Source organism: Microcaecilia unicolor, chromosome 2, assembly GCF_901765095.1.
Source record: "Microcaecilia unicolor chromosome 2, aMicUni1.1, whole genome shotgun sequence".
Taxonomy (NCBI): domain Eukaryota; kingdom Metazoa; phylum Chordata; class Amphibia; order Gymnophiona; family Siphonopidae; genus Microcaecilia; species Microcaecilia unicolor.
This window is the reverse complement of record NC_044032.1, coordinates 510,134,235-510,160,147: the sequence shown is the minus strand read 5'-3', so window position 1 is coordinate 510,160,147 and position 25,913 is coordinate 510,134,235. Positions and strand designations below refer to the sequence as shown.

Sequence of the window (25,913 nt, the reverse complement as noted above, 5' to 3'; positions counted from 1 at the left end):
GCATTACTCCAGGAAAAAAAAAAATTAAATGATCCCAGGTTCCAATCTAATTCATGTTTAATGTGGGATAAAATGCCATAAATAAGTAAATAAATATAAACTTTTAATGTTGAGCACCTGACTTTCAAAGTGAACATATTCCAGACACTAAAATGAAAATAAAATGATTTTTTTCTACCTTTGTTGTCTGGTGACTGTTTTTAAAAATACATTATATAAAAGCTGTCAAGACATGAAATTAACAAGCTTTTTTCTGTGTTTTTCATTTTAATTCTGATGGAGCCAGAAAAGCTATACTTGCCCTACCTCCTCCACACACCTGTTTAAAGACATGTCCAGGCTCTTCCACAGCACAGCGGGATGTACACCATATTGTGCATCCATACTGCCATATGTATGTCCCTCTGCTTCAAGAACTGTCAACGATGTGACAAAGTTTTTTTTTCTTTTTTTTACTTTCACAGTATTCATTTGTAAGCAGTAACTGAAAGGTGAGCTCTGATATTTGAGTGCTAATCTGCCTTACAGTAGCCACCAAGAATAGAAGGAAGCAAGAGCCTAATGTACCTTAAACCAAATGTTCTGAGAAGAAAACGCAGAAAAGATTCCTCAGTTCTTCATAAACACGACTCAAGAATTCCACATCCATTCCTGCCGAAGGATCCAGAAGCACTTGCCAGCTGATGACAACAGGCATGCAAGTGATGGCAACAGGCTGCTAGCGCAGACTCTCCCCCGCTGGCGCTGCCGGTTTGCGCTTCAAAATGGCCACTGAGACTTACAAGGGCAGTCTCCAAGACTTCAGTAGAAGTCTTGCGAGGCCGCCTCTGGAAGTCTCGGTGGCCATTTTTAAAGCATGAACCGGCAGCGCCAGCGGGGGAGAGTCAGCGCTGCAATTCGAAGAGTCAGGTCGGTGATGTGAGGGACCGGATCCGGAGGGAGGAGGGAGTGAGAAGAGCCGTTTTAACAACTGGCTCGCAAGTCGGTGAGTGGAGGAGTGGCCTAGTGGTTAGAGTGGTGGACTTTGGTCCTGGAGAACTGGGTTCAATTCCCACTGCAGGCACAGGCAGCTCCTTGTGACTCTGGGCAAGTTACTTAACCCTCCATTGCCCCAGGTACAAATAAGTACCTGTATATAATATGTAAGCCGCATTGAACCTGCTATGAGTGGGAAAGCGCAGGGTACAAATGTAAGAAAAAAAAAAAAAAAAGTTAACAACCGGCTCTTGCGAGCCGGCTCCAGCACACCACTGTCCAGACCCATTTACAGGATTCCTTCCAGAATCCTAAAATCATGAGCCCTAAATCTTAACAGTAGGTTTTGTTGCATTGGATTGATACAGGGATCTTCAGGAGGAGTCACGGGTGGGTATTGATGCTATCAGGGAAGATGATGTCTGCCTTTGCATCTGTCCCTTCAAGCTGGCACTTGTGCACGCCTCTGGCCAAGTATAAAAGCTGCTGATGAAAATGTCTGGTATCCACTTGTATTCTCCTTATAAAATGTAGAACACACATTGATATTTCAGGCCAATGTTCCCTCTATGTGGAAAGCATGAGCGATTGCTCATACATTTTAGGAGTGTCGCTCACAGATTTTTTTTTTTAGTGCTATATACAGAAATGCTATGTTAATACTGGCGCTCAAAAATCGTTGGTTTTTAAGGTAAAATTAGTCCTTACCTGATAATTTTCTTTCCATTAGTCCCAACAGATCAATCCAGAGATGAGTGGGTTATGCCCCTCTACCAGCAGGTGGAGATAGAGAGAGAACTTCAGAGGTTTACTATATGTGGACATGTGAAGCCATCTTAACCTCAGTATTGTCGATACCAAAGCAGCGGATGATAAAAGAGGAAATCCAAACTGTAGTCCCCTCCTGCTTCTATAAAGCCCATGTAGGCTTCTCCTCCCCTGACCCTGCGAGAGGGAAATATCCAAAACAGGAAACTGCAGTATGATGAGTGTCCTTTTTAAAGCAGCCTAAATGAACTGAAGGAGGAAGAAAATAACGGACCCGAGCAAGCGAAAAGAATACTCAGCCAATATCAACAAAGGGTGAGCCTCTGGATTTATCTGTTGGGACTAAAGGAAAGACTAATTTTACCTTCCATAGCGTCCCACAGCTCAATCCAGAGACGAGTGGGATGTACCAAAGCAGTCCCCAAGTTGGATGGGACCATAGAAGCGTCGCCAGAAGAATCGGCCAGCACTAAGAAGGCTCAACATGCCAAATCAGAACAAGATTCTAGGCTCAGAGAATCCTCGAGGATGAGATCCACAGAGAGCAGGAGAGAGAGTTACACTCAAACTTCTAGAAATAGCAACAAGGCGTATGCTCCCCATAGGGAGCAAATGCACCATTCCAGAGGGAACGTATAATCCATAGAGACAGAGGAACACACATTCTCCAGATCAGGACTAGGCCCATCATTCAGAAATGGATCAAGGCCTGACCTCCCGGTGAGAAGCAAAGCTCGAACATCAAAGGAAACCAAATCAATGTCCAGAGACGGAGAGACTCCGGGCCTCCCATGGCTGACTAAATGCTGAAGACTGAAAGGAGGCCAGCAACCTGTGCTAGAGCACACTCCATCAACCACCGCTGGAGTCAGCTAATGGACAGTGTCAACCGTGGCAGCCATCAATGGAGCAAGGCTCTATGCCCAAAACAGCTCAAGGGTCAACATCTAGCTCAACATCCAGAGCCGGAGCAAGGCTTGACAAGGCTCAATGTATACATACAGAGCAAAGCCCGACAAGGCTCGCCGTCCAGAGACGGAGCAAGGCTCGCCGTCCAGAGACGGAGCAATGCTCGCCATCCAGAGACGGAGCAAGGCTCGCCGTCCAGAGACGGATCAAGGCTCGCCGTCCAGAGACGGAGCAAGGCTCAACGTCCAGAGATGGAGCAAGGCCTGACAAGGCTCGACGTCCAGAGACGGAGCAAGGCTCGATGTCCAAAGACGGAGCAAGGGTCGACAAGGCTCGACGTCCAGAGACGGAGCAAGGCTCGATGTCCAAAGACGGAGCAAGGCTCGACAAGGCTCAACGTCCAGAGACGGAGCAGTGCTCAACAATGCTTGATGTCCAGAGATGGAGCAAGGGATGATCATGCTCAACGCCCAGAGACGGAGCAAGGCTTGATCAGGCTCGATGCAGAGAGACAGAGCAGAGCCAGACAAGGCTCTACACCCCACGACCTGACAAGGCTCGACGCCAAGAGACAGGACAAGGATCACCACGCTGAGAGAGTGTAACACTGGATGCCCTGAGCAAGGCTCAGCGTGCAGAGGCAGAGCAAAACTCGATGCACGTAGACAAAGAGAAGCCCACTGTGAAGAAACAGGGCAAGGCTCAATGCGTAGAGACAGAGCTGCGCATAGACAGAGCAGAGCTCAACGTCCAGAAATGGAACCAGGCTCGAGTTCTAGAGGCAGGGCCTGCTTCACTGTGCAATGACAGAGCAAGGCCCGACAAGCAGAAGTGGAGCCAGTCTCAAGTTGCAGATATGGCACCAATTCTGACTGCAGATATGGAGGAAGGCTCGATGCCCCTAGATCTGGGAAGGCTAGCTGACCAGCAACAGGACAACAGAGCCTGAGTAAGGTTCGACATACAGTACTAAAAAGGGGAGGCCAACTGCCAGAAATGGAGAATAACCCGATGACCAAAGACAGAAGAATGTCTCAATAGTTCAAGACAGAGCAAGTCTCAACCAGCTTAGGTGGAGCAGATTCCAAGAAATCAAGGCTTAGCATCCAGGGACCTGGAGATGCAGCAGGGCTCTGAGTATGGAAACAGATCAAGGCTCAATGCTCAGGGGGCGGAAGGCCCGACGCCCACCAAGGGTTGATGAACAAGGTCGAGCAAGGCTGAACTCACAGAGTCGTAGCAAAGCTCAACGTACAAAGCGCAGCACGGCTCAACACCCATAGGCGGAGAAAAGCGCAACGCAAGGGAACGGAGCACAGAAATGGGACAAGGTTCAATGCCCAGAAACTGAGATGACGGAAGTCTCGATGTTCAGAGACAAAGCAATGTTCGGCGTACAGGGACAACTGAAGCAAGGCTGACAGCCCCAAAGGATGGCTCCATGCCGAGATGAAGGGAGCCCAGACCGCCAGAGGCAGGGTCAGAGACCGACGCCCAGGAGGTGCAGGCTGATAGCCCAGAGTGAAGCTATGCACAGCAAGACCCTGATGGGGTTAGGTCCAACCACTAAAAAGAGCCAAGACATATCTCTAGGGAAAGGCAAACTACATCCCATGCCAGACAGAGACAACACAATGCCCAGGGACATTGGAACCTGCCCTGAACCGAAGTTGCAGTGGGTGAGGTCTGTCCCAATTCTCCAGGAGGAACAGCAGGAAACAAAGGATGGGGTCCAACCAGTTCTGCAAGTGGGCGCACAATGCTTGATACTAAGCAAAACGTGCTCACATATGGGTGATGTTTCCCGCAGAACAGCAATTGACAAGCTTTGATTCTTGGACTGTTCTATTAAGCATGAGAAGAACGTCGCTTATCACTGTGGTCACACAGGGTCCACCTCAGTTCTGTAGGTAATATTGCTGAAAAATGTGATTCCTTGAGGAAATGAAGAAGTTTTGCGAGGATAACTGTTGTCCTGGGAGAATGCCCATTACAGTTAAGTAATTTTGCTTTCTCTAAGGAAAAGCAAAATAGCTAGGATTCCCCTATATGAGGACAGCTATAAGTTGCCTTCAACCAGAAAACAACTGGATGAAACTGGAAAACATTGCTAACAGGCAACAAAATTAAGGGAGGTGAAGTTGGATACTAGATCTGAAAAAGACTTCTCAAGTCTGGCTGAGAGATGAAGAACCACAAAACTACAACCAGCTCAGCCCAGCTCTACCACGGCTGCCTTTCAGGTGCTGTGGAGGACTTGCAGCCCATCTGCATATTCTTTACAGCCTTCTCCGGGATGACTCCCAGGTCCACTCCAATCCACTCAGGGCCTCCGCTCTAGGTGCCACGCGCCTGACGGCGCATGGGGCATTTTTCTCTTTACATTTATTTTTCTACCAGTTACTACTTATGGCTCCAGTACACTTTTTCTTCTTGGTACTGTCTCTTCCTAATCTGTTTCTCCATCTGAAACCACTGTACACTGCAGGAACACATTGTCCACCCTCTTTATTCATCATCTCACCATCTTTTTTTTCCTCTTCCTTTTTCTCAGCTCTCAACCTTCAACATTTCCTTCCTTCCATTCATCCATCTCCTTTCTATCTGAGTACATCTCGCCTTGGTCGCTGACATCATACCACTCCTACTTTTCTCCGTACTCTCTTGCTCCTTCTCCTGCTCTCCGCTGGGGACATTAATCCCAATCCTGGTCCTCCACATCAGCTCTCATCCTATTTGTGCAGGTCACACCGTGATATCTCCAATCTAATTTCTGTTCCTCTCCTCCCCCCTTCTTCCCTGCCTTTCTCTTGCGCTCTGTGGAATGCCCGCTCTATCTGTAACAAACTTTCCTACATCCATGACCTCTTTATCTCTCGTACTCTCCATCTGCTTGCCCTAACTGAAACTTGGCTTTACCCTGAAGACACTGCTTCAGTCGTGGCCCTATGCCATGGAGGTTATCCTTTCTCCCATACTCCTCGCACGGTTGGCCGTGGAGGTGGTGTCGGGCTACTACTTTCACCCTCTTGTAGATTTCAACCTCTTCTTCCACCTCAGTCTCACTGTTTTTCTTCCTTGGAAGTCCACTCCATCCGTCTATTTGCTCCTCTGCCTCTCCAAGTAACAGTCATTTATCGACCCCCTGATAAGTCCCGTTCTTCCTTTCTCACTGACTTTGATGCCTGGCTTTCCTTCTTTCTTGAACCTTCACCTCCTTCCCTCATTCTTGGGGATTTTAACATTCATGCTAATGATCCCTCTGACTCTTATGCTTCTCAGTTTCTTGCTTTAAAATCCTCTTTCAATCTTCAACTGTGCTCCACTGCCCCCACTCACCAGAATGGCCACTGTCTTGATCTTATCCTCTTCTCAAACTGCTCACTCTCCAGTTTCTGTGCCTCAACTCTTCCTTCCCCTCTCTGACCATCATCTGATAACTTTCACACTTAAACAACCTCCTCCCCAGTCCCGTCCAATCTTAACCAATACATTTAGGAATCTTCAGGCTATTGACCCTTCTACTCTGTCCTCCAGTGTTTCAAATCTCTTCTCTACCACTATGTTATCCAAGTCTGTCAATGAGGCTGTCTCTTCCTATAATACTATTCTCTCCTCTGCTCTGCTCTGGATACTCTCGCTCCTCCCATTCCCTGTTCTGTAAAACGTGCCAAACCCCAGCCTTGGCTGACCTCTAGAATCCACTGCCTACGTTCCTGTGCCCGCTCTGCCGAACACCTTTGGCTGAAATCCTGTGCCCATGCTGACTTCATACATTTCAAATTCTTGCTGACCTCCTTCCAGTCTGCTCTTTTACTTGCCAAACAGGACTATTACATCCAGTTGACTAATTCTCTTGACTCAAACCCTCGACATCTCTTTGCCACACTGAACTCTCTCCTCAAAGTGCCTTTACCTCCAACCCCCACTTCACTTGCCCCCCAGACTCTGGCTGAATTCTTTCATGATAAAGGTTCACAAGATTAAACTTGAATTCTCAACCAGGTCACCTCCACCTCTCCTTCCCTTAATCCATTCTCTCAAACCTCCAACTCCTGCCTCCTTTATTTCCTTTTCTGAAATCAATGAAGAGGAAACTACACATCTTATTTCTTCCTCGAACCGAACTACCTGTTCCTCTGATCCTATTCCTACCCATCTACTTAACACTATCTCTCCTACTATCATCCCTTGTATCTATCATATCCTCAATATTTCACTGTCCACTGCGACTCTTCCTGATGCCTTCAAACATGCTGTATAGTCACACCACTCCTTAAAAAACCTTCATTGGACCCTACCTGTCCTTCCAACTATCACCCCATCTCCCTCCTCCCTTCCCTATCCAAGATACTTGAACATGCTGGTTTACTGCCGTTGCCTTGACTTTCTTTTATCTCAAGCTATTCTTGATCCACTTCAATCTGGCTTTCACCCCCTTCATTCAACTGAAACAGCGTTTGCTAAAGTCTCCAATGATCTGTTCCTGGCCAGATCCAAAGGTCTCTATTCTATTCTCATCCTTCTCGATCTATCTGCTGCTTTTGACCCTGTAGATCACAGCCTACTCCTTGATACGCTGTGCTCACTTGGATTTCAGGGCTTTGTTCTTTCCTGGTTTTCTTCTTATCTCTCCCAGCATACCTTTAGTGTATACTCTAGCGGATCCTCCTCTATTTCTATCCCATTGTCAATTGGTGTACCTCAGGGATCTGTCCTGGGACCTCTTCTTTTCTCCATCTATACTTCTTCCCTTGGTACTCTGATCTCATCCCATGGTTTTCAGTATAATCTTTACGCTGATGACTCCCAGATCTACCTCTCCACACCAGAAATCTCAGCCAAAATCCAGGCCAAAGTATCAGCCTGCCTGTCTGACATTGCTGCCTGGATGTCTCAGCGCCATTTGAAACTAAAAAAGACCAAGACTGAGCTTCTTATCTTGTCCCCTAAACCAACCTCTCCTCCTCCCCCATTCTATATTTCTGTGGATAACACTCTCATCCTTCCTGTCTCATCAGCTCGTAACCTTGGGGTCATCTTCGACTCCTCCCTCTCCTTCTCTGCACATATTCAGCAGACTGCTAAAACCTGTCGTTTCTTTCTCTATAATATCACCAAAATTCGCCCTTTTCTTTCTGAGCACACTACCAGAACCCTCATCCACTCTTATCACCTCTCGCTTAGACTATTGCAACTTGCTTCTCACAGGTCCTCCACTTAGCCATCTCTCTCTCCTCTTCAATCTGTTCAAAATTCTGCTGCACGACTAATATTCCGCTAGTGTCATTATGCTCATATTAGCCATCTCCTCAAGTCACTTCATTGGCTTCCTATCCATTTCTGCATACAGTTCAAACTCCTCTTATTGACCTATAAGTGCATTCACTCTGCAGCTCCTCAGTACCTCTCCACTCTCATCTCTCCCCGGGAACTCCGTTCACTGGGTAAATCTCTCTTATCTGCACCCTTCTCCTCCACTGCTAACTGCACACTCCGTTCCTTTTATCTTGCTGCACCATATGCCTGGAATAGATTTCCTGAGCCGGTACATCAAGCTCCATCTCTGGCCATCTTCAAATCTAAGCTAAAAGCCCACCTTTTTGATGCTGCCTTTAACTCCTAACCCTAATTCACTTGTTCAGAACCCTTATTTTAACATCCTCACTTTAATATTCCCTTATCTCTTGCTTGTCCTGTTTGTCTGTCCTAATTAGATTGTAAGCTCTGTTGAGCAGGGACTGTCTCTTTATATTCAAGTGTACAGCGCTGCGTATGTCTAGAAGCGCTTTAGAAATGATAAGTAGTAGTAGTAGTAGCTCGGTCTCGAAGCAAATACAACATCAAACCATTTCTGCCTCTATGCTAAACCTTGACCTAAAGCCAGGTTGGGACAAATCTAACACTTGATTCCTTGAGAAAATCATACAGTCGGAAAAACAGTTAATTCAATTATTGTTCCTAATGTTGTCAAGTTTCCAAATAGACAATTATTATAATCTTCAGGATCCAATGTGATTTTCTTAATAATAGTCTAATGCTGGCCTTTTCTTTAGGTGGTAAAAATAAGTTCCCTCTCTGAGAGACAAGCTAACTACACAATCAAGTAGGTCTCTCAGGAGTCAGCCTGGACATGGATCACAAACCAAATTCACTTTTGTAACAAGAGAAAAAACAATCCATAAACCTTCTCATTAAGTCAAATTGCCCTAGTGTAGGGAAAGGGAATGGGACTTGATATACTGCTTTTCTGTGTTTTTTTTGCAACTACCTTCAAAGCGGTTTACATAGTATAGATAGGTATTTATACCTGGGTCAATGGAGGGTTCAGCGACTTACCAAGAGTCACAAGGAGCTGCAGTGGGAATCAAACCCAGTTCCCCAAGATCAAAGTCCGCTACACTAACCACTAGGCTACTCCTCCAACAATCTTTAATTCCCAGAATGTGTTCACATTAATAAAAGGACCCCTTAAGTCTTCTCAAACTGTGGTAAAATTTGCAGTTAATGCGGATTAGCACAGAATTTTACTGCACAGTAACTGCAAATTTAACGCAGCAGCTACTGGGGGAGTTCCCACTATTTTCAATTGCAGGTTGTATGCTAATATTAATACACAATACCTGCTCCAGGTTAATGCGGAAACACTTGGTGCCTCCTATTTAGGGAGCTTGTAAGCAGTTCCATATTAACTCTGTGTTAGGCAGTTAGCGTGTGGTAAGTGCAGCTATCAAACATCTTCCACATCCACTCTTCATCCATACCATGCCCCATACTCCAAAACACACACATTCTATTTTCTAGCCCCTAGCACCAGTGCATCCGCTAATGACAGCATTGTTGTTCCTAACTCGCCTGTTTGGATATCTTCAAAGAAATTACAAGTATTAACTACTTGTTAAAATCACCCCTCTCCTCACAACTTGAATTATCAGATAAAGCATGGAGGAGTAGCCTAGTGGTTAGTGCACTGGACTTTGATCCTGGGGAACTGGGTTCGATTCCCACTCATGCCACACACTGAGTCTGACAATCCCACCGCTGCCACAAAAAAAGAAGGACAAAGGTCTGTCATTAAATGCCTAGTCACCCGCCTGGGGCTAACCCTACAGCCACCTGGAGGGTCTCTCCCCAGCACAGCTCAGGTCCGCCTGCACCTGTCACTTGTGCTCTATACTAGCACCCTCCTCCCAAACTCAGACCCAAACCACAAGGATTCTTAGTCCCTACAAGCAAAGCAAACAATTACCTTTATATTCATAAAATATTGAACAGTGAACTATAAAACAGATGGGAAAAACAGCACATGGTAACAGGTAACTGAAATAGGATTAATTATAAATTATCTAAACAATTTTATCACTACCTGAATAGTGCCTGGAAAGTACAGCAAATATAGCTGCTCACCAGTTACAGAATACAACTAATCACAGGGTCTCAGCAGAGAGGTCTTGCCCCCTCTCCTTCCAAACTAAGAGTGACTAATTATCTCACAGGTTGGGGGGGGCACTTCTAGTACAGCTTAAAGAAAACAATCGTCATCTGCTGGCCAACTAGGAGAAACATGTATCATCAGCAAAACAATACAGTTCATAGGCACGGAAACCCACTGTGTTTCACCACAGTAGGCTTAAATGGCCATTTTTCCTAATGGAGGAGGGTGAATATAGTTGAGTGCTGTAGGGATATGTATTGGGACCAGTGCTGCTGCCCCCATCTTTTCCAGGGAGGAGGGTCAGGGTTGGGTCACTTGTTGCTTTGGGGGGGGGGGGAGCACAGGGGTGGGCTTGGTGTCATGAGAAACATGGTGAACACTAACATTTCAGCGTTTAATCCCAAATGCACAAAATTACAGTAGATGTGGATTCAGTAAGGCACAATTATAACACCAAATTCTGTGAGAGTTCAGTACTTGTAAGGTTAATATTACACAGGCTGCAGTTCATTACCTAGAAATCCTGCTGCTCTGCTGTGACAACGGGGGAACTAAGGGAGCTCCATTTTCTCCAACTGCCCATGAAACACTGTATGACACTTTACCAGAAGTCATTAGAGTCATCTTATTGCTGCCATCAGCTTCAAAGGAAAATGGCACATCTAAAATAAAAAGACAGTCATTAAAGAATGCATTACTGAAAAAGTGGTGTGTAACTGGTAATTCATGGGTTACAAAAATTACATGCATCTCAAACATGCCCAGAATATTACAAACTGCCAAAAATTGATGCATGTAAATTTAAAAAGTAAAAAATGAAGTTTGTCATACGAGGAGAGGTGGTGTCTGGCAACGCTTTTAAATCCATTTGGAAGAATTATGGCACTCAAATATGTCTTGTTCATCCAACTGTCTTCCCTCCTTCACTGTTTTCCCCATTCTCACCTGCCTTTTGCTCAAATAAATGGAATAACTGTGCAAGCAAAACTCTGTTCAAGCGTATACTGTGGAACTTTTTCCCACTTCTTAAAATTAGCAAGTTTAGGCAAAAGGCCCATAATGCTTTTTATAGAAGTGCTTAATTGCATGATTACTTCTATGGAGTTTTCCCAACCTGAAATTATAGGAAATGAAGTACTTTAACTAAAGTTGTGCTATCTTATAATTGTGCAAGCAAACTGATTTGTAGGCTCTTTGCTCATTTTGGTTCTTTTCTTTGCTCTGAACCATACCTTACATCTGATTCTATAACCATTTGTTTACAAGCTAAGCCATCCAAACCTCCTGCAAAGACTTGTTTACACACTAAGACATCCACACCCCTTGCAAAGTCTGTAATCACCTCTGTAAAGTTTTGCATGGAACAAACATTATGTATCCAGATACTATTTTGGATTGCCATAAGATTAAGTGGAATTGTGGACTGGGGTTGAAGGGGGCCAGAATCCATTCTGAAATGTCACTGTCCCAGATACACTCTCACACACGTACATAAACATACTTTTCATGCTCTTCCTTCTTTTCATCTTCTGGTGGGCAAAGGATGGCTAGGGGCTAGGCACTGGTGCAGGCTGGGTATGGAGGAACAATGGAGTAAGTAAGAAATTAACCTTGTTCTCTCTACTCTGGTGAGCCTGATCTTTCATTCACAGTTCCTATGATTCCTCAGGTGGTTCTACAATCTCAAGTCTCAACCCCAAATCCCTAGTGGTGAAGCTCTCGTGAAACAGAGGTCCCCCGTCAGGATACATGAGATAAATGCTTTTGCAAATATCAGCAATGGAAATTATATTTTGCTGTCGAGTTTGAAAGTATTTTTTGCATTGATATATTAATGTGATACTTGAACCGATTTTGCTGAATACTGCCACTTTTACATAAAACAGAACATTTCAATAATGCAGTATTAAAGAAGATTCAATACTTGAGAAAAAAATATTTTGATAGTATTAAAGTGCATCAATGATTGGGGTTTTTTGACAGATGATTGAAACCAGGAGTTCAGCTTAAAACAAGAAAGGTCATTGTACAGGTTCACTCCAGACTCAGAGGTTTTTTTTCCTCAAATATCTTTTTATATGTAAAAGTACATTTATGCTTTACACTAAATAAAAACTGTTGAAATTGTACATGAGGCATTTTTAAAAATCTTCTTAAAGGGGCCAGACCGTTAGTAAAGTGCTTTCCTTTCTGAAGCACCCCCTTTTGGCACACTCAATCCCCTGTAGGCCTCCCCAGGTCTACTTGAACCAATGACTGGTGGCCCAATGAAATGGGGGTAGGTGGTTTTGGGGGCTGTTGTACTAAAGCCTAACCCCTGTCAGAAGGAGAATTAGGCCAGTGTTTCCCAAGTCGGTCCTTGAGTACCCCCTCGCCAGTCAGGCTTTTAGGATATCCACAATGAATATGAATGAGATAGATGCACTTTCTCATGCATATTCATTGTAGATATCCTGAAAACCTGATGAGACTAGTTGTGTCTCAAGGACTGGGTTGAGAAGCACTGATCTAAATGACACCCTCACAGGCTTTCTGCTTCTGATGTACCTAAAAAAGCTTTTACTATGATTTTTTTGCCTGTAGGGCAAGCTTCTTCAAACTTGTCAAATTCCTTGTTTTGCCTTCCTTATCGATGTTTTGCTTTAACAGACAAAAGTCAACCTATGTGATTTATTTCTGAGTTGTAATTTCTTTACCTAATGTCTCTACTCTATTTCATTATGGTGTTCCTTTTTCATTTATGTTTTTAAACCATAATCTTTGTTGTGGCAACACTAAACATGGTATAGTATGTCCGTGGTAAGCAACAAACAAACAGACGATGAAATGTTAAAAGTTAGAAATGCCAACAAATTTGGCACTATAATGATGGGTGAATTTAATTATCCCAATACTGACTGAATAAATGTTACATCAAGAAAGGGCAGGGAGGCCAAATTTCTAGATGAAATAAATAACTGCTTCATGAAGCAGCTGGTTCAGGAACTGACAAGAGGGGGAGCTATTTCTAGTCCTTAGTGGAATGCAGGACTTGCTGCAAGAAGTAATGGTGTTGGGGCCACTTAGCAATAGTGATCATAACATGATCAAATTTGAGTTAAAAGGGTCTAGATTAGGGGAGTTTCTGCTTCTTCAGCTAGCAGAGATTGGATCCCTGCCAGCCCGTTTAATTTCTATGCCATCACCGTCTCCACTGGCCTGCTGCTTTCTGTACTGCCACTGGAATTGCTGCTTCTTCTGCCAGTGGAGTTTGTGTCCTCAGCAAGCCTCTGCTTCCAAATGCAAGGCTCTCCTCCTTATCCTTAGCTATACATATACATCTATCTGTTAACATGTGTCAAAAAATCTTATGTAGAGATGGTTGGACATGCAGACAATGGAACAGAACATTCTCAGGTGGCACTATCACTCTAGAAAAATGCACCTAATAAAAGAAAAAAAATAAACAAGCATGTCCCCTTTGCAAGGGGAGAACTTAGGAACAGAGGGAATAAGTTTTGAAAAAGTTTGAGCCTGTTATTTTGGTTAAGAATTCGTTTAGCATGTCTATTAAAATTAATTTACAGTAAACTGTCTATTGTACTGCAAACCTATGCTAAGCAGTGTACTGAATCCAAGAGTATTTTTCACATTAATTATGTCAGAATCTAATATTGAAAGCTCATCCAAGAAAAACAGAAAATCTTCTCTAGTTCAAACAGCTTATCCTGGCAACAATGCAAAATTTAAAACTGGACGCTCCCTTTCCTGTTACAAAAAGCAACCAACAAATCTAGCAGATATTTGCTGGTTTTCAATCCAGTAAGAAGGGCCACCATGATAAATTGACTAAATTAAATGCTACCTTGGATGAAATTAAGAGCATTTAATGTAGAAGACTTGAGGATGTTTGCAAAGAGGCAATTTTCATTAAGTTCCAGCATATTTGTAAAGTTCATGGGACTTTTACCCAAAGACTTTGCACCACTTCTCAAAAGGAGAGCTCAAGCATACTTTTCTTTCAAAAATGGTTTTAACGTCCAGTACACTGTCCCTTAAAAATAAAAGCACACACATTTGAAAGTCTAATTTATGCACATTTTTTCCTTCCCATGACCTAACCACTCCCTAGAACCATCTACTTGTGTCTCAAGTAAATATACACACCTTGGAGCCCTTTTACTGAAATACATTAAGCTCTTAGTGTGCAAATTAGAGTATGTTAATTGCTACAGCAAAAGTATGCTAATAACTAGTGCAGAAGCCTAACAGTTTGTGCAAGCTAATTTATGTGCTAACTGGATATTGTTTTAGGGCAGTGATGGGCAACCTTTTGAGCTTGGTGTGTCAAAATTCGCCAAAAAACTCGGGTGGTGTGTCACTTCGAGGAAAAAAACCATAATTTCGCGATATTTATAGTTTAAATAACAAAAATGTATAATTGTAATATATAACTGTATTTAATAAACCAAAACCTAATTATTTAACTTAACTGCTTAGTGACTTCTTTGTTCATCTGTCAGTCGGTTTCTTTTGTTGGTCTTGATATTATTTAACTTGTGTGGGGTGCCGTGAACTAAGATAAGTGAGGGGGAGGGGGAATTCTTTAACTAATCTGCCTATTAGTGACTTTTTTGTTGCTGAATTTCATTGGCTAAATCTTCAATTGAAGGTTGGTATTTTGTACATTTCAAGCCCAAGCAAGCGCTACTAACTTCATCTTTCAATCTGTTTCTTTTGTTGGTTTTGATATTATTTAACGCTGAGAATAAGTTTCACAAAAGTACGTAGAGGGAAAAATTGTGAGTAAAGCCATTGCTATATTTTTCAGGGTGCTAAAAGTGTCTGGTAATCGGATCCAGGCACTCCAAATTTCCTGGTAACTCAGATATTCTCTTAATAATTGCATCTTTATTCTGCACATCGTGAAATAGAACTGGTGCACATCTTAGGAGAGTTTCTTTAATAAATCCTCCCTCACTGAGTGCTTTTCCATGCTGAGCTATGGAGTGAGCAATGCTCAAACTTGCAGATGTTAAATTTGTAGAACCTTTTACAAATTTAAGGATGGACTTAGATTGGCTCTTATAAAAGTGTAGCTGCCTGGAAATGTATTCCTTCCGTTCATCCTCACTTTTTTTCAAGAGCTGGGAATGATTAGTTTCAAAATGTCTATTTATATTCCACGTTCTGCTTACTACCGTTTCAGTATATAGAACGCAAAATGATCTGCCATTTTTTTCTATAATGCCATACATCTCGGTCCATGTCTCTTGAAAGGGTCGGCTACTGCTACTACCACTTCCTTTACTTAACCTTGGTTTTTTATTTTTTGGGTTCTCCATCAGGGGGGCAGTGACAGAAGATAGAATTATAGATAGCCTGTTAGCCCTGCAGGCAATTAGGGGTTAACTAGCCTAACTGACCACCTTATGTAAATTAAGATGGCTGCCGCTATTTCTAATGGCGGGAAACGGCACCCATAGCACATGCCCTCGCCTCTCCCAGCCTCCCCCTCACCTATCTCAGTATTGATGGTCAATTAGAAATCCACGACACCCCAGAACAGTAGATTGGATGATGGCTGCTGTGGTTATGTGGTTGCTGGTAATGGCGATCACAGGGCCCTCAGAGATGCGTCCCCCACGGCATTCCGCTGCTCTCTGCTCCGCCGGCCGGAAGTGAGGTCAAACGGCCGTGCAGGAGCTGGGGCAGAGGGAGCAGCAGGGAGGGAACGAGCGGAGGACTCGGAGGGAGCCAATAGGAGCGCACACGGGTAAACATGCACCGGGGGGGGGGGGTGATTTCGCCGGGGGGGGGGGGAGGTCACGCTGCACCTTGGGGGGGGGGGGCGCATCGGCGATCCGCCCGAGTGTCAGCAAGGAACGCCGCTGCTTCTCTGTATGCGGCCACATGCGGCCGCGTGTCATCGAAAATGGCTACGCGTGTCAGTACTGACACGCGTGTCATAGGTTCGCCATCAGGGTTTTAAGGGGAAAGAACTGTGAGAGTCTTGAGCATGGACTGCATAATGCAGTGAGTTCATGGTAATTAATGTGCATTAATGTCACGTCAATAGAAGGTGCTAATTGCAACCCGCTGCTGCTCCTTGTGGTCTTGGGAAAATCACTTAGGGCTCCTTTTAATAAGTGGTGGTAAGCCCAAAGTGTGCTTACCACTCGCTATACAGGAAGTACCGCTGGGCTACCACAGCAGCCTGGCAGTACTTCCCACACCTAGCGTGCTGTCATTTCCGGCGCTACAAAAATTTATTTTTCTAGCGCCAGAGTGTACCCAGCGGTAATTGGGCAGTGCCGCTCCCCCCTCAAATGGCCATACTGCAAGTGCTTTATTTGCTGCACGGCCATTTCCTGCGGGAAGGCAAGACTTCCCTTTTACCAGCTGTGGTAAAAGGGGGCTTTGGCGCACGTGTAAAACACACACCGATGCCAGCACCGGCCCCCTTTTGCTGTAGCTTGGTAAAAGGAGCCCTTAACCCTCTATTGCCTTAGCTAGAAAAATTACGCTAAGACCTAATGTACTGATAAATCTCCCTTTTGGGAGGGGGACATTTTGAGGCAATTTTAAACACCAGGGAGGTAAGCACAATTTCCCTCATAATCACTGGTGCAAACTCCAAGTACAAATGAGCAGTTAACTGATGCTTTGGAGCAGGTGTAAATGACAAACATCCAGTCTATACTGCCGTTGTAAAATTGGAAATACAGATATATTTTTCCTGCTCTCCCACAACATGCCCCCTTAAAAACTGTGCATGCTACAGATCTACACATGTGATCGGCAGGTTTTTAAAATAGGTAATTAGATGCACTGGTTATTTATACATGCAAATACTGCTATTTACACATGTAAAAAAGCCATGTACAATTTCTAAAATGACCTCCTTTGTCATGCCAAACCCATATGAGCTTAGTTTCCAAACGTTGCCTTAAATGAGGTCCATAGGAAATGAAATAAGAGCCCACCTGTAGCTGAACTGATTCTAATATTCCTGGATGAAGACTCAAGCCTTTTCTATTGTATGAAGTGATTTGAAGCAAAGTTCTACACATGCTGAACATGAAGTGGATGAAACAACTCCAAGATAGTTATTTAAATGTACAGACTGAGAGAAGACTAGAAGAATAAGAGACTATTTCCCTGGACAATCTTTCTGGACACTGGTCCAATCAATGATACTATCACAACTAGACTACTGGAATGCAGCATATGTAGGGTGCAAGGAAAATGCAGTAAAATTGCTGCAAATAGTCCAAAACATGGCAGCAAAGACTGATTTTCAAGAAATCAAAATACGGAAGAGCAACACCACTGCTTGAAACACTACATTGGCTACCAGTCAAGGCAAGAATATTTTTCAAAGCAAGCACCCTAATCTTCAAGATACTATTCGGAATGGCACCGGAATATATACTTAACATGATTGAACTATCCTCAAGAAATGCCAGCCCTGTAAATTACCTACTCCTACATCTACCAAACTACAAAAAAACCATCTACAAAACTATCTTACACAGCGGGATTTAGCTATCAAGGTTCCAAATGGTGGAACTCGATACCAAAAACCATAAGAAGCATCAAAAATCTCCTCCAATTCAGAAAAGAAATGAAAACATACCTCTTCAAAAAAATTCTACAGCTAATCACAAAGATATCATCACCTTCTTTTCAAATCTACCCTTCAAAAACTATATAAATAAACATCACCAAAACTCTGCAACTGAACACAAGAGCTACCACTGCCTTCTCATCAAATCTCTCTCTTCAAAAATAACCACACGAACTATAGATGCCCTCTCCACATACAACGCTATTGTAACTCCACCAAAATGTAAATTGTAAGCCCTTTGAACCAACATTTGTTTTTGGATAATAATGGGATACAAGAATGCATAAATAAAGAAATACATCTTGGGCACTATCAGGTACCTCATTCTCTAGAAAGTTGAAGAAGGCTAAAATGATTTATCACATTTAATTAATTTTCAACCCCATTTTAGACAGAACAGAGAAATCGGACTTGAGATGTCCAGGTTGGGATGTATAAAATTCAACAAACATTTTAAAAAAGGATCTGTCATCGTAGAGCCTTGTATAAAAAACATGCTGGAATACGTGTGTTTACTAGTTACACGCAGTAGAAGCAATAATAACCACCTTTTACTGGAGTTTTACATCACATATTCATGAGAGGAATTTCTACTGCTCACTAGTGATTATCTATTTGAAGAAATACTCTCCCTTCCTGTAACAAATAATGATCCATACCACTGCCAACTCCTTCATGCTCAAACATCACTCGCTGGTTGCTGCTGAACTCCACTTCTTCCACCAGAGCCTTTCCTGTGAGTACTGTAGTCTCTGGAATTGGTATAAATACCTCTGCTAGCAAATTACTGCCACCGAGACCAACTGTTTCATAGACCTGTAATACAAACCAATGACAAGCAAAAGCTTCAAGTGACACAATGTAATGATTCTGGTCTTTCATACATAAATTGCTCATATAAAATTAATTACATATTCAAAAAGGGCAAAATAAAAAAAAGTTTCCACCACAACCAAAATCAATCATATGACAATCGAGAACCAAATAGACCATGGTTATATATGAAAAACTCACACAAATAATTCTAATCTGAATTTTCTATTTCAGAAAACAAATTATTATTATAAAGGACACCAGAGAACAAAAAGGTAATTGGACCTCATATAGGTTCTGTCTATTCCAAGGCCTACCCTTTTTCAATTCACGATCACGTCACATTTACATAGTTATATTTTTAAACTTACAACAAAAAAATAAATAAATACACAAGAAAAGGGCATATCTTGTTCAGTGCTAAAAACTGGGACACCTACTATCATGCTCACCCCATCTTCAGTAGTGTTCTTAATATCCAAAAGATTTATCAATCATAGTTCATTCAAGAACCCAATGGCATTTTGGCATTAATTGCCTGTTTCCAGAGCTCACAGAAATTTTGTCACCATCATATCTTGCCAGGGTCTGGTTAAATGGAACTGGGTCTGAGCTGAACTAGAAATCATGTCAAAAAAAATACATGAGGTGCAAACTAGTGCATACTTGTTCAGAACATTCAGGGATGGAGTCTGAGAAGACCATGGATGGAGCTGCAACGTACATGCATAGTAACTTGGAGGCTCATTTTCAAAGCACATAGACTTAAAAAGATACATAGTCTATGTGCTTTGAAAATCAGCACCACAGTAACATAGTAGATGATGGCCGATAAAGACCTGTACAGTCCATCCAGTCTGCCCAACAAGATAAACTCATTGTATAAGGTATGATGTGATACTACATATGTATACATGATCTTGATTTGTCCTTGCCATTTTCAGACACAGACCATGAATGGGATGTGATCATACTGGGCTATAATCTTTTTAGGAAGGATAGGGAGGGCAGAAGAGGTGTAGCAGTGGAACTGTATGTGAAAAGTATCAGAATGACTGAAATGCAGGGAACCTGGGGAAAGGAAGAAGATGGCACCTGTATCCACATGGGACAAATTTTACAAAATACATGTGATCATGCATTTTGTATGCAAGTGTATTTAATCCTGCTCTTGAGCATATGCAATGTTGGCACCTTCAATCTAAGTGCAATTCTGCTGGATTTTGTGCTAGTATTTTATGTGTCTTTATATAACAGGCAAAAAGTAAGTGCCTTCCTGCCCTATTAACCTAGGTGCTCCATTATAAACTTACCCTTGTGTATTAAACAATGACCTTTGCTTTTATTATTAGATCAAATGAATTACACTTTGCAATCTTGGTGCACCACCTAAACAGGTAGAATTGCCAAAAATCTGCATAAAATTAAATGGATATCCATTTAACGGCTGAATAAAATATCCACCCGCATAGCCAGTCTATAGCTAAAAACTGACCTCACAATATACATCAGTACAATAAAAACCCTACCACTCCTCCCTCACTTTCAGTAAAGGGGTAAGAGTAAAGGGGTTTGGATTTAAAGTACTACCTTTCCGTGGTTCAATCAATTTACTTTATTTTTTTTTTAATTATATGCAGGTATAGCAATACAGAGAGTTAAACACAATAGAACAAAACAACTTATATCATCATACAGTTAAGTTGATAAAAAATTACAGGCATTCCCAACATACCAGCTACAAACTAAATGCATACAGCCCCATTAATAAAAATATCAAACCCTGACTACATAATAAAGCAACATAAGCTTAACAACATGATAATATAATCAAAGATAACAAACATTCCCAGCTACAGAAGCTAAACACCAACCCGCACAAAAAAATTATCAGCCTTGACTAATCCAGAAATGCCACCTCGTTCCTTCCTATAACTTCAGCAGGTGACTGACAATCCTTCTCAAGCACTCTCTAAGGTCTACCTACCCATTTTTAGAACAGACCAAAGAAATTGTGTAAAATGGATAGGCCAATTGGCCATTATCTACAATCAACTATGTTACTATACTTGTTTTACAATAAAGTAACATTCCAATTCCTTCCCTTTTATGACCACATCCAGTTCAAATACATCCAGCCATCTGAATAAGCATGACACATGCCAAAAACCCAAGTGTGTGAAAATACAAGAATTGAGTACCTGAAGCTTTATACTCTCTGGCCAATTGAATATTTGTAAGTTGAAAATTTGTCCAAAATGAACTTTGAAGTCTGAGCTCATGCGACAGTTGGCAGTCCTTGAAACTTCTTTATTATTGAAAAGGATCTTCACAAACGTGGAACGCTTCAGAACATCTTCCCTTCTCAAAACTTCCACCCTGGGAAAATGCCATGAAACTAATTCAAAGACCAATTTTGGCAAAACAGAACTTTCATTTCTGAGCAACAAGTTATTTCTCCCTCTACTTTTCTATGAGTCATATTAGTTCATTAATGTGTGCTAAAAAGGACTGCACCCTTTTACATTTGGCTCTTTTACTAAAAGGTTGCTGAGCGCCAATCTAGAACTAACGCAGGAGCCCAGTGATAGTTCTCACCCCCAGTGTGTGTGTGCCATTTCCAGAACTACAAATATATTTTCTATTTTTACAGCTCTGGTGCTTACCTGGCGGTAATCAGGCAGCTCTGGAACTCATTGCTGGAGGATGTGATAACAGCAGTTAGTGTATCTAGGTTTAAGAAAGGTTTGGACAAATTCCTGGAGGAAAAGTCCATAGTCTGCTATTGAGACAGACATGGGAAGCAACTGCTTGCCCTGGAATTTGTAGTATGGAGTGCTGCCACGATTTGGGTTTCTGCCAAGTACTTGTGACCTGGCTTGGCCACTGTTTGGAAAGCAGGATACTGGGCTAGATGGACCATTGCTCTGACCCAGTATGGCTACTCTTATGTTCTAATTATATAAAAGTTTTTCCACATGGAGAGCCTGTTTTATATGCAGAAAAGGCCTGCTATAATATTGTGCAGTGGTGTACAAACATATCAGTATATGCGGAGACAAGACAGCATATATAGTTATATACAAGCTGCGTGTACACATGCCCCGGGGGTGGGGGGGGGGGGGGGGGAGGAAGGATATAGTTAGGGAGGAGCTGGGGTGGAGTTGAGATGTAAGTGCATATTTTATAAAATACACCAGTACATGCTGACATATAGAGGGGCATTTTCGATATGACATCCAAATCTGATTTTGGACATTTTGCAAAAAAATGTCCAAACATCCAGTGCCAAACATGGTCATTTTCAAACCAGAAAAATGTCTCTCTTTTTGGTTCGAAAATTGCCCTTTTTCAGATGTTTTTTGTGCTTAGTATGTCTTTAAGTGTAATTTTCAAACAAAAAATTTCCAAGGGAAAAAGGCACAAAAAAAAAAAAGAAATTGGGATATATGGGGGCCAGCAGTCTTACCAGACTGGCCACACAGACATCCCAGCAGAGCAGTGGGGCAGCCTAGGGGGCACTGCAGTGAACTTCACATAAAAGGTCCAAGGTACACATCACATCATAACCCCCATATATTGTATGGTGAGCCCTCCAGGAATAGCAAAAAATGTACTGTACCCCACTGTACACAATAGCCCTCATGCCTGCAGTTGTCACTTAAATGTGGGTTCAGTAGGTATTTTGTGGTTTTTGGATGCTCACACTTTCCATCACAAGTCTACCAATTAGAGTAGGATATGGGCCTGGGTCCCCTTCTCAGCAGTCAACTGTACAGACCACTAGGCTATTCATACTTAATTTCTGCTCTAAGAGGAATGGCCATTATATCTGTAGCTGTCAAAGAGCCTAGTATTTACTGTCACTCACCTATTCGGGGGGGGGGGTCAGTCATGCTTTTATTGCTCCAGTGGTCATCTGGTCAGTTTGGACTAGCCAAAAACATCCTATTTTTTGCCCTGGATGTTTTTACGTTCCATTATTGCAGAAAAACGTCAAAATCGTAAGCCTGCCCAAAACAGGCCCCTTGAGATTTAGATGAACAGCATAGAGAAACATCTTAAAATGAGTTTTGAAAACAGCGATTTGGACATCTTTGCGACCCCCCCCCCCATTCACCTGCCACTGTGTGCTGGTTTTTGGAGGGTATTTTTTCATAAACGAGCCTGTTAATCAGCTTAGGGAGCAGGTGTAAATGTGTATGTTGGCATTTGTCTGCTTACGTTGTCTTTATAAAACAGACTTGAAATAGGTGCGTTTTTGGTTGTGTCACAAAAGTATCCCATGATAAAATCAGGCCCAAAAATGTATTTTCATCCTCTGGCATAGTACAACTGTGTGTGTACCCTCACTGTCCAATCCCCCTCCAACCTTGATAATTACATCTCAAACTTCCTCCTACCTCTAGACACCAAACTTGCCAGAGAAACCTCCCTCTTCTTCCCTCCTCCAAAGCAATCTATCACTAGCCCTGGAAGCAGCAGCACACATTTAAGCCAGTGCTGGCCCAGGAAGGAAGCAAGCATACCTTCCTCCGCTTCCACTGGGGGAAAATGGGCTGCATGGGAGGAATGGAGTGACAATGATTGGTGCGGTGGGGGGAAATTCCCTTGTAAATTTAGGGTTAAGGTGGAAATGGGAATAAAGTAGTAAAATTGGGGTGGCAAGGAAAGGGTGGAGACAGGCCATGACATAGGAGCCCAAATCCAAAAAAGGAGGGAAGGTTATTTCATAACAACTGCAGCCATCTATGTTCACCCAGAGAATTTTGGGATAATTTTCAGCTACTGTATGGCTAAAAATTTTCCTGAACTTAGCTGAGCAGAAAAAAAGATAGCTTAAGTCAAACCAGACCATGCTACTGAAAACTGCACCCAACACGGTCAAACTAATTTGGTGCAATACAGTCTAGCTGAAACTCAAAAAAACAAAACAAAAACTCTTACTACTCACCAAAAACTCACCAACCCCACCAACACTCACGGCCTGGAAAACTGGTTAGACATTTCATTCATTCAAGTATTTATACACCGCTTAGACTGAAGTGGTTTACAGTTTCATTTTACAGGTACTGAGTCTGTCCCTAGTGGGCTCACTGTCTTGTACTACTGTTGTACCTGGGTCAACAGAGGGTTAAGTGACTTCCCCAGGGTCACACGGAGCTACAGAAGGAACTGAAGCTGGTTCCACAGGATCTCAACCCACTGCTGGCCATCAGGCAGCAGTGGGAATCAAATCCAGACTTTTATATGAAATAACCAGTGTACCTGAATGTAACTCACCTTGAGCTACTACTGAAAAAAAGGTGTCAGCAAATCCAAATAAAATATAAAACTTTGCATTTGAGATTTGTCACCTAGTTATAATACCATAAACTTAACTCTAAATTCTGCTTGTAAGTATATTGTAGCAAGGGTCAGATGGTGGCTACTGCAGAAATACTGGCTGTTCTTAGTGGTCCAACACATTAAAATAAAAATCAGTCTATTCTAATAATTCACTACATACACTTTACTGAACATTGACCCATTTCTTCATGACTAACTGAAGAAGCACTGTGGTGGTATATATTCATGGTACCAATCAGGGGAATGAAGGGGAAACAACTGTTGTTTTCAATGTCATTTTTACCATCTTTCGTTTCGTCTTAATTTTCATTTCGGAGGGCAATAGTTAATTGTGCGCACTACTTAACATGGTAAATATTGACAATTCCCATGTCATCTCACATGAATGCACATCACTAGTGCCTATATGGACGTCATGAAACTTCAATTATCCAAAGGCCAGATATAGACTTGCATAGTTCATCGTCCCATACCACTTACTTACTTTGGGCAGAGCTCATTTGGTGTAATGCCTCCTGCCAGGCTTAGGTCTGGAATTAAAATAGGCTCTCCAGGCCTCCTTCGGATGTTGGTGGCTTTTTCTCTGACTTCCTGTTCCACCTCCTCTCTTTTAACCGGTTCAGGAAGGGAGGGTTTCAAAGGTACCTCTCCCAGCTCCAAATCTTCTGCCTCTTCCTCTTCTTGGTTCACCTTGACCTTTTTCTTCTTCCTGGCTTTCTGTTAAGCGTTCCAAAGTATTTTTTTCTGGTTAGTTTACTTTTGATTTTGTGTTACTAATATCATTTTCTATGTTAGCTCTTACTTTCAAAAATAGATTAATTTCATATCTCCAACGAAAATTAAACAAAAAAAAACCTACCCTGTGCCACTTTGCTGATTTATTAATGCTGCCTATTCAAGAACAACCACCTAATATTTTGGCCAAAAATATTTATTTTCTAGTGCTCAGAAGCCAAAGGCTCTGGAAAAATAATTTAAAATTAATCAACGAATGCTTGAGTTATTTCATATAATAAATGCAATTTCATTATAAGAAAAATTACCCAATAAGATCTTCCTGAAATTTGCAGCAGTAGTCTATCTTCCTAATAAACAAGTTATGATAGTTTTGTTTCTCTTCCTTCAGTAAATGACACTTCTATAGCCTTTTCTGACCCTATTCCTATTCTCTTCACACATGTGAAATTCAAGATTTGACTATAACATGTGCAAGAGTAAATTTCTATGGATTAGTCAAATATCCAGGAAGTTGGCTACAAAAATGGAGGAACACCAACCCCTATGAATGTAGCAGGACCAGTCTTGTAAGAGTAGAGGAATGGCACCTCCAGGACACACAGGAGCCAAGAGTTGTTTGTACACAAAGTTTTACTCTATAGATACTACATGAAACCGTGTTTCGATGACAAGTGCCTGCCTCAGGAGTCTTTGCTGGGAAATTTGATATAAAAAGCACTGTGTATAAGAAGCCCTAGAAAAGAACTTGTGAATCGGGTTCCAAATTGCCAGAAAAATTATGATGTTGAGACATTTTTCTGGCGATTTGGAACCTGATTCACAAGTTCTTTTGCCGATGTCTGTGCTGGCCAAAAAGACTATTATGAAGAACTAACAGGAGTATATATATAAGCATGGATTAATGAGACAAAGCTAACATGGATTTAATGAAGGGAAATCTTCCCTCACCAATCTATTTCATTTCTTTGAAGGGGTGAACAAACATGTGAATAAAGGTGAGCTGGTCGATATTGAGTATCTGGATTTTCAAAAGGCATTTGACAAAGTACCTCATGTAAGACTCCAAAGGAAATTGGAGAGTCATGAGATAGGAGGTAGTGTTCTGTTGTGAATTAAAAACTGGTAAAAAGATAGAAAACAGAGAGTAGGGTTAAATGGTCAATATTATCAATGGAGAAGGATAGATAGTGGGGTTCCCCAGGGGTATGTGCTGGTATCGCTGCTTTTTAACATATTTATAAATGATCTAGACATGGGAGTAACTAGTGCGGTAATTAAATTTGCTGATGACACAAAGTTATTCAAAACTGTTAAATC

At 42.2% G+C, this 25,913-nt stretch overlaps 1 protein-coding gene across 5 annotated transcripts in view; it reads right to left on the bottom strand.

Annotated features, from left to right (window-relative positions):
* The window catches only part of CC2D2A (coiled-coil and C2 domain containing 2A), a 237,142-nt gene that overhangs the window by 138,291 nt on the left and 72,938 nt on the right, over positions 1–25,913 (bottom strand). For all 5 annotated transcript variants that reach the window (XR_003940710.1, XM_030191203.1, XM_030191206.1 and 2 more), the window contains exons 15-18: positions 24,343–24,575; positions 20,711–20,888; positions 18,356–18,512; positions 10,602–10,749 (exon numbers count right to left, since the gene is read on the bottom strand). Coding sequence is in view for 4 of the 5 variants with exons in the window: in XM_030191203.1 (XP_030047063.1) it covers positions 10,602–10,749; positions 18,356–18,512; positions 20,711–20,888; positions 24,343–24,575 (716 nt within the window). In the remaining variant the exon portion in view is untranslated. The remainder of the gene's footprint in view (positions 1–10,601; positions 10,750–18,355; positions 18,513–20,710; positions 20,889–24,342; positions 24,576–25,913) is intronic.